This window comes from Myxocyprinus asiaticus, chromosome 49, assembly GCF_019703515.2.
Source record: "Myxocyprinus asiaticus isolate MX2 ecotype Aquarium Trade chromosome 49, UBuf_Myxa_2, whole genome shotgun sequence".
NCBI lineage: Eukaryota > Metazoa > Chordata > Actinopteri > Cypriniformes > Catostomidae > Myxocyprinus > Myxocyprinus asiaticus.
In genome coordinates, this window is record NC_059392.1 from 12,634,300 (window position 1) to 12,648,576 (window position 14,277).

The 14,277-nt window shown below is 39.2% G+C and overlaps 1 protein-coding gene across 2 annotated transcripts in view; it reads left to right on the forward strand.

Annotated features, from left to right (window-relative positions):
* The window catches only part of LOC127438115 (C3 and PZP-like alpha-2-macroglobulin domain-containing protein 8), a 78,414-nt gene extending 66,024 nt beyond the window's left edge, over window positions 1-12,390 (forward strand). For both annotated transcript variants that reach the window (XM_051693394.1, XM_051693393.1), the window contains exons 42-43: window positions 9,818-10,010; window positions 10,141-12,390. In XM_051693394.1, the coding sequence (XP_051549354.1) occupies window positions 9,818-10,010; window position 10,141 (194 nt within the window). In that variant the 3' untranslated portion in view covers window positions 10,142-12,390. The remainder of the gene's footprint in view (window positions 1-9,817; window positions 10,011-10,140) is intronic.
* Window positions 12,391-14,277: the final 1,887 nt, after the last annotated feature.

A 14,277-nucleotide genomic window follows, 5' to 3' on the forward strand; every position in this document is an offset into this window, starting at 1 on the left:
TCCATCCATCCAGTAGCCATCCCTCCATAAAGTCTCCATCCATCAAATAGCCACCCACCCATCCATAATCAGTCTATCATCAGTCTACCCATCCATCCATCCATCATCCATCTAGTAGCCATCCATCCATCCATCATCAATTTTCCATCCATCCAGTAGCCACCCATCCATCCACCCATATCATTCCAGTAGCCATCCATCCATTCATCAACCCATCCTTCCATCCAGTAGCCACCCATCAGCGACCCATCCATCCGTCATCCACCCATCTATCCAGTAGCCACCCATCAATCAATCATCCATCCATCCAGTAGCCATCCATCCATTCTTCTGTCCGGTTGGGCTGTAACAGAATACATGCAACGAAGTTGCTTATTCAGAATACATAATAGAAGTAACTGTATTCAGTCCCCGCTACGTTTTCAAGCACCTGTATTGAGAATATATTTTTTAATAATAATAATTTTGTGGAGTCGCGTTTCGCCATGCGAGGTTCGGATGTGAGAATGGTGAGCTCTGCTTACTTTGCTAGTTTTTAATACTTTTTGTGTCAAACCGGTGAGATTCGATACACCCTGTTCCATAACTGTTCTGTGAAGACAGTATGTCAAAGAATTCAAAATCCTCGGGCTCTGGAGACATTAAAAGACACTTATGTGCTCAAGCTGATACCCCTGACAGGGCCGCAGACCGGGGACTCAGTTTGGATGGTGCGGTGGGAGAGATTCAACGTCAACTGTCGATGCTGACTCGGAGGATCTTGTAATACGTCAATCGATCACTGCCATGCCGACTAAATTCTCTGAGTTGGTTGCAAGAGTGGGGGACGTCAAGAAACGGATTATATGGAGTCATCGGAGAGGGAATTAGCTGCTAATCCGCTAGTGTTTCCGCATTTGGGAAAAGTTGGAAGACCTTGAGAATCGTAACTGGCGAAACAACGTCCGAATTGTTGGAATTCCTGAGAAAGAAGAAGGCAGAGATATGGTGAAATTCCTAGACGAGCTCTTCCCGAGTCTGTTCGAAATAACAGGCCATAAGCTGGAAATCGAGTGAGCTCACAGAGTTCTGGCTCAGAGGTCCGCGGAGAGAGACAGGCCCCGATCAATTCTGGCAAAATTTCTGAGATAAAGATCTTGTGTTACGCGAGGCGAGGAGTAAAGGAAGGCTTTCTTGGAAGAACCACAGCATTTTCTTGTTCCCAGACTTTGCGAATTTGACGAGAGAAACGTGATTGATTCAAAGAATGCAAGAAACTCTTACATCAATGGAAGGTCGCTTTTGCACTGATGTTCCCGGCCAAATTGAGAATAGATACTAAGGATGGCCGCAAAATATTTACATGCCCACAGCAAGCTATGTCCTTTATAAATTCAATGGAATGAGTAAGTCATTGGGTGATGCTCTCGATACAGCCGAGTGGACCTGACTCACTGAACATTCACTTGAGGAAACTGGGCGCCGCCTTTTGTTTATTTTTGTGTTGGCTGGGGTTTGTTTTGTGTAGCGGCACTCCTTTGGGACAGTTTGTGGATGTATCTGCTCGTTCTTTGTGCTTATGCCTCCTATTGGATGGAGTTTGTTTTGTGGAATATTTCTTGCAAATCATTAGAGTGATTAGGGCATCTGTTCCACTCATGTAATGGCCGAACGGGCTGGCTCACTGAACATTCATTTGACTGCCCAAGGAAACTGAACGGGCTTTTTTTTTATTTTTATTTTTTTTGTGCTAGTTCCGCTTGTGGCTGGAGCTTGTTTGTGGAGGAACACACCTTCGAGACAGTTATGTGGATGAGTCTACACGTTCTTTGTGATTATGCCTCATATTGGCTGGAGTTTGTTTTACAGATTATTTTCTGTTGTGTAATTCTGTCTCACAAAATTTGTATAGAAACACCGGACTCTAGCAATCCGACGGCAAATGTATCGTGGGGGCTCTCGTAGGGGTACATGGACTGTTTGAGTTTAGAGGGATGGATGCCAGTTGGCGCTGTTATGCGCGGGTTAATGCGCACGTTATTCTTTTTTCTGTTTTTTTTTTTTTTTTTTTGTTCTGGGGGAAGTTCGGGGTTTGTTCTCTATTTTTTTCTAAAATGTCAAATGTTAACATGAGTGGATTGTCTCCACGTGGAATGTGAATGGGTTGGGGCACCCCATAAAAAGGAAGGTTATTTTCTTAAACGTAAGAAATTATATAGTGTTACTTCAAGAAATGCATCTTTCCCCACAGGAAGCTGAAAAATTTGGGAAGATATGGGGTGGACAAGTTTTCTTTAATGGTGGCTCAAGTAAGAGCAGGGGAGTCATTACATTGATAAGTAAACATCTACAATTCAAATGTCTCAAACAGATTAAAGATAAATTAGGAAGAGTCATTATTGTTTTAGCTGAAATTCAGGGTCAAAGGTTGATTTTGGCTAATATTTACGCACCTAACGCTAATGATCAGGGCTTTTTTTTATAGATCTTGAAGGGAAGCCGCTGGCACCCCTCATGATATAATATTGGGAGGAGACTTTAATCTTTTGATGGACTCAGTCCTTGATCATAGTGAAGCAAAAGTGTGTAAGCCCCCTAGAGCAACATTGACGCTTCACAGGATGTGTAAAAATCTTGGTCTCACAGATATTTGGAGACTTTTGAACCCATCTGGTAGGGACTATACATTTTTTTTCATCAGTCCATAAAATGTATTCTAGAATAGATTTTTTTTTTTATCCAAATCCCTCATTTCATCTGTTGTTGATTGCTCAATTGGAAACATTTTAGATCACGCCCTGGTGAGTTTAGAGGTGTCGCCACATATGGAGAAAAGGAAATCATGTTGTTGGTGCTTTAATGTATCCCTTTTGCAAAATCCTGAATTCCAACAATGCTAAAGGCTAAAATCAATGTCTATATGGAGACCAACTGGACCTCAGTATCCTCTGTGGGCATGGCTTGGGAGGCACTTAAGGCGGTTCTTAGGGGTCGGATCATACAGTATGCCTCATTCATCAAAAAATCCAAAGCACGGGAACTCGTGGAGTTGGAAGGGAATATTAAAAGTGCCGAGGCAGAGCTGAAGCGCCGAATGTCGTCTGATGGCCTCAGAGAATTGACCCGATTGTAATACAGATATAATACTATTTTGTCACGGAAGGTGGAGTTTTGGCAAGACAGTCATATTTTGAGTCAGGGGACAAAGCAGGGAAGCTTTTGGCTAGATATATAAAGCAGAGGTAGTCTTTTTCTACCATTCCCTCAGTGAAATCTGCTGGTGATTAAATATTTACCTCAGCCATTGATATTAAAAATGCTTTTAAAGAATTCTATCTTGATCTCTATAGTTCCACGTCTTCGTCTATTGATGAAGACATTAGAAACTTTGTGGAACCATTAGAACTCTCTAAATTGACAAATGAGCAAAAAAATTCTTGATTCTGAGATAAAATCGCAGGAGTTTGGCGAGCTAATTAAGGCCTTGCCTACAGGCAAGGCTCCAGGGCCAGATGGTTTTGCCGCTGAATTTTTAGATCTTATGCTACAGAATTGGCTCCACTTTTGTTAGAAGTTTATACAAAATCATTAAAAAATGGAAAGCTTCCGCCAACCATGACACAAGCCCGGATCAGTCTGATTCTTAAGGACAAAGAACCAAGCGAGTGTAAGAGTTACCGTCCAATTTCTCTTATCCAGCTATATGTTAAAGTATTGTCAAATATTCTGGCTAACTGATTAAGTTGTGACATCTCATATACATATAGATCAGGTGGGGTTTATTCTGGGCCGCAGCTCTTCTGATAACATTAGGCGTTTCATCAATATTATGTGGTCAGTGGCGAATGATCAGACTCTGGTTGTGGCCATCTCACTTGATGCTGAAAAGGCGTTTGATATGGTAGAATGGGATTATCTTTTTAAGATTTTGGAAATGTATGGGTTCGGAAATACTTTTATTGGATGGATTAAGTTAGTTTATAGACACACTGTAGCAGCGGTACAAACAAATGGATTGATTTCAGATTATTTTACTTTGGATCGGTGCACCCGGCAGGGTTGCCCTCTTTCCCCATTATTGTTTTGCCTTGCCCTGGGACCATTAGCAGCCACGATAAGAAGGGAAGATGATTTTCCAGGGGTGGTGGCGGGAGGTGTGGCGCATAAGCTTTTGTTTTACGCAGATTATATTTTATTATTTGTCTCTGACCCAATTTGATCTATGCCTTGCCTCCATAGAATTATTCATTCCTTTTCTAAGTTCTCGGGATACAGAGTCAATTGGTCTAAATCCGAAGCTTTGGCTCTGACAGCGTACTGCCCAGTAACAGCACCTTCCAGTGGCCCAAACAGGGCAATAAGTATTTGGGCATTTTATTCCCAGCAAATTTGTCTGATTTAGTTAGTTAATTTTGACTCCTTAATAAAAAAGGTTTTCGAGCGATGTGGGCAGGTGGGCTTCATTACATTTATTTATGATTGGGAAGGTTAATGTTATTAAAATGAATTGCATTCCAAAATTTAACTACCTGTTATAATCTCTCCCTGTAGATGTCCCCCTCTCTTATTTCAAGCAATTTGATAGCATAGCGAAGTCCTTCATTTGGAATGGTAAGCGTCCTAGCTTACATTTTAATAAGTTACATAGGCCGATTGACATAGGTGGGCTAGGCGTACCCAAGATTTTGTTCTATTATGCATTCGGTCTCAGACATTTGGCTAATTGTTCGCTTCCACCTGAGAGAGCCCCTCCCTGGTTTTGTATTGAACAGGAAGTTCTTGCCCCTATTTCGCCATTGCAAAGCCTTTCTATCAAACTAATTGGAGAAGTTAAGTTACACCCCGTTATCTCGCATTTGCACTCGGTATGGACAAAAGTGTCCAGAGTGTTTAATTTGGACATTTATTTCAGAATCAGAATCAACTTTATTGCCAAGTATGCTTACACATACAAGGAATTTGTCTTGGTGACTGGGGCTTCCAGTGTACAACAATACAAAACAATATAAAAACAGCAGCAAGACATAGATAATAATACAAATAAACTAATTATACACATACGTACAGACAAACACATACATACATACACACAGGTAGTGCAAATCTAATACAATCTGTTATGTACAGTGCAAATACAAATCTGTTATGTACAGTGAAAATGTTTTTTTTTGTTGTTGTTTTTTTAGAGGAATGAAATGGCAGAAGAGGTTGGATGTGTTGGATAAATAGAAAAAAAGACTAAACTGTGTATTGCACATAGTTATTGCTCAATGGGGCAATTTAACGGTTCATGAGATGGATAGCCTGAGGGGAAAAAACTGTTCCTGTACCTGATGGTTCTGGTGCTCAGAGCTCTGAAGCGTCGGCCAGAAGGCAACAGTTCGAAAAGGTAGTGGGCAGGGTGAGTGGGGTCCAGAGTGATTTTTCCAGCCTTTTTCCTCACTCTGGAAGTGTATAGTTCTTGAAGGGGGGGGGGGCAACCAATAATCCTCTCAGCAGTCCGAACTGTCCTTTTGTAGTCTTCTGATGTCTGATTTCGTAGCTGAACCAAACCAGACAGCTATTGAAGTGCAGAGGACAGACTCAATGACTGCTGAGTAAAACTGTATCAGCAGCACCTGTGGTAGATTGAACTTCCTCAACTGGCGAAGGAAGTACAACCTCTGCTGGGCCTTTTTCATAATGGAGTCAATGTGGGATGGTAGTGCCCAGGAACCTGAATGACTCCACTGCTGCCACAGTGCTGTTTAGAATGGTGAGGGGGGTCAGTGTTGGGGTGTTTCTCCTAAAGTCCACAATGATCTCCACAGTTTTGAGCGTGTTCAGCTCAAGGCTGTTTAACCTCCCTTCTGTATGCAGACTCATCGTCATCTCAGATGAGGCCGATGACAGTGGTGTCATCTGCAAATTTCAGGAGCTTGACAGAGGGGTCCTTGGTGATGCAGTCGTTAGTGTATAGGGAGAAGTGTAGTGGGGAGAGCACACATCCCTGGGGGGCACCAGTGCTGATTGTACAGGTGCTAGAAGTGAGTTTCCCCTGTCTCACAAGCTGCTGCCTGTCCGTCAGAAAGCTAAGTGTTGCCTCAAGCATACGGCTGAACCCTAAATTATGTATTAATAAGTCCCCTTTCTTCTGGTCAGAGTGGATTGTGAGGGGGGTTACTACACTCTGTGACCTGTATGAGAGTGGAGTGTTGAGATCTTTTTGGGATTCCCAGTTCTCAGTTCTATAGGTATTTACAGCTGCGCCACCTGCCCCCCCAAAGCGGCAGATGCTCTGGGAGTGGTGATTACTGCTTTTGGAAAAGGTCATGAGGCATCAGTATATTACTCCCTGCTAATTCAGAGTCTGGGGGATGGAGCTTCAACTTCTCTAAAGAGATTATGGGAGAAAGATTTAAATTTGGTATTGGAGGAGGGAGTGTTCAGACTTGACACTTCTAAAAAGTGTCAAGTCTGCATCTAGAGATGCAAGGGTTCGCCTTAAGCAATTCAAGATTTTACATAGATTCTATTGGACCCCCTCTAGATTTTATAGGCTTGGTCTTAAAGACACGCCCACCTGCTGGTGATGCCAATCAGAAGATGGAGACACAACCCATGTTTTTTGGGTGTATTAAGATCCAAGAATTTTGGTTGAATGTTCAGAGTTGTATGTGTGACGTTTTTGGCACTCAAATTTTACTTTGCCCCAGACTCTGTATTTTGGGTGATGGGGCGGTCAAAATTTTTGGGTTCTGGCCCGTATCATGATTGGCAGACAAATTATTTAAAGGGGATGGAAGTCAGATGGAGCGCCATCATTTTCAGAGTGGTGTGCGGAGATGGGGAGGGTGGCAGCTTTCGAGGAGGTGGCAAGTAGAAGGCTGGGGTTTGGGGACTTGTTTGTTAGGAAATGGGGTAATTATTTAGCGTTTTTGGGGGACTCTCGGGGAGGAGATGTGGAGAGAGAAGTTTAGTTTAATTATGTATGTTTATTATATTTTCTTTACTTTTATGTGTGTGTGTGTGTGTGTGTGTGTGTATATTATTATATGTGACCACAGGGGTGTTGGGGTTGGTGATGAGGGAGGGATATTAGTGGGTGTTAAATGTTGATTCAATGTGTATGCGTTGTGTTTTTCTCTGTGTATTTTTGAATCGATAAAAAATGTTAATTGAAAAAACAAAAATATAATAATTTTAATAAATACTTTTAGAATACTTCTCTCAAAATGACCATAAAATAAGACAGAAAGAAAAGAAATTGTCAATCGATAAACTTGATTGTTTTCCTGAATAGCGCAAAGGCTGTGCACTTGTTCTCTCACTCTCTCTTCCCCAGAGCAGCTGCAGCTAATGAGCAGTGTTGCCAGGATTTTGTGCCAAATTGAGCTAATTTGAAAACACAATCGCGGGTTTTTTTATAGCATCTCATGTGGTTTTTGGTATACTTTAAAAATGGGCTGCAGTCACCAAAAGATTTGATGGTAGACTCTAGATAATGAAAATATAATGTCTTGTATAATGATTCCGGGATTGAATATCTGGCAACCGCAACGGAATGCTGAAGTCTTAATCAGCGCACTGCCATCTGTGCACCAGAATCAATACAGCCACATTTTACACAAATGTTACATTCAAGCACATGATACATTGTTTCCTGCGACTGTAATTGCTGTGTAAATACATTCACTATGTTGCATGTTTAATTTCTGCAAGTAGCATTCAGTTATCATCTTGAAAATATGGTTAATTTGCATTTTGTATTCCATTTTGGGTCAGAATTGATTGATCTTTATCATTCCAATCAATTCATGGGTTGAGAAGAATATTAAAATACTAAAAATTCCATTCAGAAACAATGCTGATTGGTAGCTACAATTTCACAGCTTGGAGCTTTTGGGTCTTGGAGGTACAGACAGCATTTTTCTTGTTGGAAAGTGGACGAGATATTATAATTGACTGCAAACTGCCTTCTGTTTGCCTTCTGCCTTCAATAAGGAAAAACATCAACTCCACATCTAATTTAAAGAATTCAGTGTAGTGTAAAGTTCGTTAAATTTGCTGACAGATAGCTAGCTCGCTGTTTAGACTCACTTAGATAGTGGAGTTAATACCTGAGATGTAGCGGTTCAGATAATATGACATATCAATAACATATCAAACATAATTCTTCCGATTGTGCCTTGCAAATGTAATGTATTCAGAATACAAGAATACTTTTAGAATACATATGTATTCTTAAAGTATACTTACATTCTGAATATGTTACTTTTTATGTGATGTATCGGAATACATTACTGAATACATTTAAGAGAGAGTATTCAGTATTTAGTATTCAGCTTATCTGTTCATCCACCCATCCAGTAGCCATTCTTTGCCCCTTTGTATGCTGGGTGCTTGTTTACTACTTCTCATTCACTATCTGGTCCAAGTTATCTAATAAAAATAAAATTAAACATTAATGTTTTTATTAACAAATTTATATATGGGCACAATGTCTGTCTACACAACAAATTTCAAGCAGTTAAGCATAAGTCTATTTAGGCCTAAGATATTCAGTTAAGTGTGCCTGAACTTTTGACTGGTAGTGATGTATAATTTTATGTGAAAAACAAATTTGAGGGGCATTTAAAACTATGATCATTTATAAATAGTAGTCACTTTAATGACTTAAATGAGTTTAACAATGGCAGATCTTCCTTGCACAGCAATTGTTCTACAATGTTACACTGGTTATTGCCCTCACTGGACAATGTAATTTGAAAAACATTTAAACCCATTAAGCAACAGAATTAGCACTTAAGACAACTTGGAAATACTCATGATATTACACGCACTCTCGACTGTGTATGTGTGTGTCCTCTGGAAAACTCCCAGACTGATTAGACAGTCTCTTACAGAGCTGTTAAGACTTGCCCTGGTTTGTGTTTGAGCAAGGAAAATGTGTCTGTGGTGCTGGGGCTTCATAATCCCTTCAAAATCAGTTTTGCATGCTTGCTTTGCTTTATTAAATCTAAAATGTCTTTGAAGGATTACTCGCTATAAAGGCTTATCATCAATGAAGAAGTGTTGTTCAAAGCCGAATCATCATTGACAATGTTGTCTAACAAAATCTGATCATTTATGTTTGGAAAAACCTCATATAATTGAGATTTCTTTGATCTTTTTCACATTTTGTAACATTTAACTTCATTCTTTTAATGTTGAAGGATTGTATGGAAACTAGCAGTCTTTAATTCCAAACTGTAAGGGTGTCATTTTTTCCTAAATGATGAATTGGCACTGAACACTGACATAAGCCTATAAGAAGGGATTTGTGTAGTTTCTCTTTTATGTATATTTCTACATTTATATCTGTGCCTAAAGCACTGCTGACATTCTATTGAATGAAAAAGGAATGAGTTAAGACGCAGGCCAAGAATTCCTAATATTCGAGATAAACTTAAATACTTGCTCTATTAAAACATATGACGGTATTAGAATCAGGTTGAGCAGCTGATGTTTGTATGGAAAGAGCTCCCTCTACAGGCCATGTTTTGCCTTTTTTTTTTTTTTTTTTTAACCTTAGTGGAAATATTTCTAGCCTTTTCTGATTTTCAAAACAATCTGATCTTGAAAATGTACCCAATGCTGAAATGTTATTTTATTTGCCAGAAACATGTGAATAGAAAATAAAAGTGGGCCTAAAACGTAACCTTGAGGGACGCCAAAACTCTGATATTTTTTTTTAATTGATTCCATGCAACAAAACTATGGTCTTTGATAAGTAGGAAATAAAGTGAGTTCAAGCAACACCTTCATTAAACATAAAAAATTATTCTGCAACGTTTGACTTACTGCTGTTAATTTATAGGAGGGGAGGAGCCAGGCTCCATGGCCGAGGTGTCCTACTATTCATACGAGTACGACCCTGACACGGATGGCTTTTCACCGGAGAGTAAGGAGAAGTTGGTGATTAAAGGGGAGGAAGAGGAGGCGGTAGACACCGTTGGGCCTCTGAATGGACATCTCCTCTTAGTGGACACAAAAGACTCACCTGAGCGATGGTGAGCAGCAAAGTACAATACAATAAATTATGTCTTGACAATTTCAAACAGATTTTCCTTGTGTTTTACTATGCATGTATAATAAGCTTCAATCTAACCTTTGTCTGCTTCTCTACCTCTCTTACAACAGAGACCCTTGCCTGACAGCAGCAAAGCTGAGAGCTCCACAATGTACATTCTTTGTGAATATGTTTGTGTGAAAGAGACTGGAGAGGAGAGATGAACTCAGTCTGTTACTATGAGATGACAGCACTGTGTGTGTGTGTGTGTGTGTGTGTGTGTGTGTGTGTGTTCTGAAAGAGAGAGAGTATCAGTTCTCCTCTCTATTTTTATATCTGCTGCCACTCATGAGTATTTTCCATAACTTTTAGTGATGGTATGATGTTTCCTTTTATTCCTATTGTAATCTAGTTTTAATAGTCCAGTATTTATGTTTGTAAGTATAAGGGAACTAAAATCAAATATTTTACTGTTTTGTTTTCTATCTGTGGTATTTATTTGTGGCTAGTGACCTTGTTTGTTCTGTTTTTTTGTTTTTTTTACCATATCGTCATATCATTGGTCAGATCCTCCCATCTTTTTCAACCACAATCTACTTTACTAGATTCACTCCCTGCTAAAATGTGGCAGGATTTAATGCACATTTCCTGAGCAGGTCTTTATTACAGAAAAAGCTAATTAAATTGTGTTAAAGTGTGTAGCTACTAGGCTTGGGATCGATTTAAAGTGGGTCACGTACCGGATGCATCTGACATGACATCATAAACGTGGCCACTTCTAATCATACTTTTTGCACAGTTACATACAGTTACAGTGTCATAAACTATCCTGCAAACTCATCAACATCACATTGTTAATTCTTGAAGTACAAAAACCTTTGATACTTTGGACTGCCATCAGCTTGTAATGTGTGTGTCATACCTGTACCTAGTCCATGCAGCAATGGGCTTCACTAAAGTTTATATCGCCCCCTTGTTGTCTCCCAAAGCAATTTTGTCAGACTACATTGAAAGGAATGCAAATGGCAGTGAATTTAAATGTCAGCTGATGTTAATATAACGATCCCTCAAAAATGTTTTCGATAAAATAACGAGCCAATCAATAATCGATATCAATATTTTATGACATCCCTAGTAGGTGCTGTTGTTACTTATAACCTCTGACTTACACCCCGTCTACACCAGATGCGAATGTTGTGTCATGTTATGTTGCATCAAAAACAAAACACTTCCAATTTAATCAATGACACTGTCTACATTAGATGTGCCCGTTGCATAGCATCGTGGCAACAGTTGACGCATACCCTGTCACAGCTGTCCATGTTTGCTGCACGTCATTCAGAATGTTCACTTCGACATCGGTTGGTCGTACTGCTCGGTGTAGACAGGGTGTTAGACTAGAAATGACGTTTACACAAGTAAGCACTATATAAAACATACATTTTAATGCTTGGCAAATGCTTTGCCAAAGCATGGTCCATTTGAACATGCTTAATTACTCAAGGGGCGATAGAGTCACCTTCAGAAGTGTGTGCAGTTAAACCTGATGTGTTATTCTAGTAAGTTATTATAAATATATTGACTTTAACTTGCTCAGCAATATTCTCTTCAAACTGTTGCTTCACCATTACAGTAGTTGGCTTGAATAGAAAACTCACTGTAGAAGTGGACAGTTCACACTAATATTCATTATAGCGCCTCTTGTGGCAGCGTTGAGAATGCAGCATGTACTTGCATTGTTATGAATTGCAGTCTGACACATTTTGTAAAGCACAAAATCGAGCATGCTTAGCTAGAAGCGTCTGGATTCACGTACTTGCGTAGAGTATGCTTTGGCCTTCGGTCATCAAAGAGGAGACAGCAACTGATAAATAAGCTGCCCAGTAAGTCTGTGCTATATTAGCTGCAACATCACAGAAAAGTAAACAAAATCTGACGCACAAACTTCGATTTGATTGTACAGAACATAAGCTATTTTGTAAGCTATTTTGACTAATCTGCCATGCTATATGGCAATTCGGTAGACCCAAACGGAATCTGCGCACATAGAACTTCACAGATTTCCGCAGAGTTTTTGAACACAACAAATCACTTGCAAAATCCTATATATCCCCAACCTCTATTTGAAATATATTGGCTATTTTTATTATGTTTTCAGCTACCAGTAAGAGTGTAGTACTCTAAGTTCCATGTAACAAATGCCGCAATATTCCAGTTCCCATCTACAGATTCTGTCTTGGAAATTGCCTGAATGCCCTATGTGAATTCTGAAAATCACTGTACATTTTAAGGAACCTTAAATGAATGTATCCTCCAATGCTATCAAATACAAAACATTTGAAAAAAAAAAAAAAAAAAAGTCAATGAGAATAAACTTTATATGCAACTTTTATTATGTGTGAAAGCTTTGTTTTTCCATGGTTGAATTGCAAAGGATGGCATACTCATCCTTTGTAAGATAGATTTAGATAAGTACACCCTAAATCAGACAAGTTAACTTACTTGAATTCAAGCTGACATTATCGTGTACATATAAAGTCAATTTTACCTTCACCAGCACAGTACTTTGGTGAATCTGCGGGCCGCATTTAACTGCTTTAGTGCTTTTTCAAAGCTTTTGTTTAAAGGTCCCTGAGACACATTTGACCCCATGTGTTGCAGTGTCCGCTGGGTCAGCTTGTGTATGTTTGCCCATGTTGACAACCAGCTCCAGTTACCACAGCATCAGCAAGCAGAGACTTAGAGCCTGTTCATGTTTAATGTTTGTTTGCTGATCAATGTAGCAGACAGTTGACATGTCACCTAGCTAACTCCTACCAACTTTCTCTTCCTGGGATTTAAAAGGAGTCTTAAATGGATAGTTAGCCTAAAAATAAAATTCTGCCATCATTTACAGTACTCACAATCACGTTGTTCCAAACTCCTATGACTTCTGTCGAACACAAAACAAGAGTCGTTCACACCGAATAGCGCACTTTTTCCATTGTTTTTATATGTACAGTTACCCAAGTGTTTGGTAAGTTACTAAAAAAGTAATCTACTACAAATGACTAACTACTTCTCTAAAATTTAAATCAGATTACTTTACTGATTACTTCATTGAAAAAGTAAGCACATTACCAATTACTTAAGTTACTTTCTAAAACACTTGTCACAAATTTTTTTGGTTTTCCCTCTAAACAAATTCAAAATAATGTCTATTTTCTCCTTGTTCAATGTCACACACCCTTTAGCTGTCACCAAAATGCAGACGTACATATTAACATTTTAATTGTATTACACAAAATTGTTTATAGAAATATTTTGTAACACAAATAATGTACTTAAAATTACTTTCAAAGTCAGTAACTGTAATCTGATTACAAGAATGTAAAATGTAATGTTACATTACGGTTTGTGCCTAAAAGTAATCAAATTACAGTAATTCCTTTGTAATACAATTACACCCAACACTGTGTACAGTAAACGTGCTAGATGGACATTTTTTACCGTTGCACTACATCCAGCTGTTTTTTCAACGTCTTGCGCAGGATCACTGTTTTTTTTAGATGGCATGTCAAGTGCATCTCTAAACACCAGCATTCTGTTATATGCATTGCACTGGGTCTACCTTTATTTAGCACAATGCTTTTGGTATAAACAGCCCCTTAGGCCAAATGTTAGTCTGTTACTATTCACTTTCATTGCATCTTTTTTTCCATTCAATGAAAGTGAGTGGTGAATTTGGTACCCTTAGATTTCTGCATGAATTCGTCATTAAATTCAATCTGATCTTAGACAAGCAACAATAGACAAACATCATCTGTTAAAACAAATCACACACAAACATTGATAAGTGTATGTCTTCTTTGAAGACAATGTGTAATGAGTCAGCTAAACCTGAAGTCTAAAAGATATAGCAACTTGGCTATTAAAAAATTCTGCATTTATCTTTTTGGAAGTAAGGGCCATTTTGATGGTGCTTTGCAGGGGGGCCCCAGTTGCACAGCTCCTAGGCAACCCATGATTGACTGATGCACGATGGTCTCTCTGTGCTCTTATGGACAGATTAAAGGCATGAAAGCAAAAGAAAAGCGAGGGAAGGGATTACCTGGTGGAAATAGAATTACATGACAATGAATTCAAGTGATGACACTTTTGCTCTTCTTGTCATTTGGCTGCCCCTGATTGAGTCAACATAGAGGACCATTGTCAGGACTTCTTGAATAAAGATTAGCTACGCCAAAGCCTTCAGTTTTCCACATGGGAGGCTTTGCAAGAAGTCACTT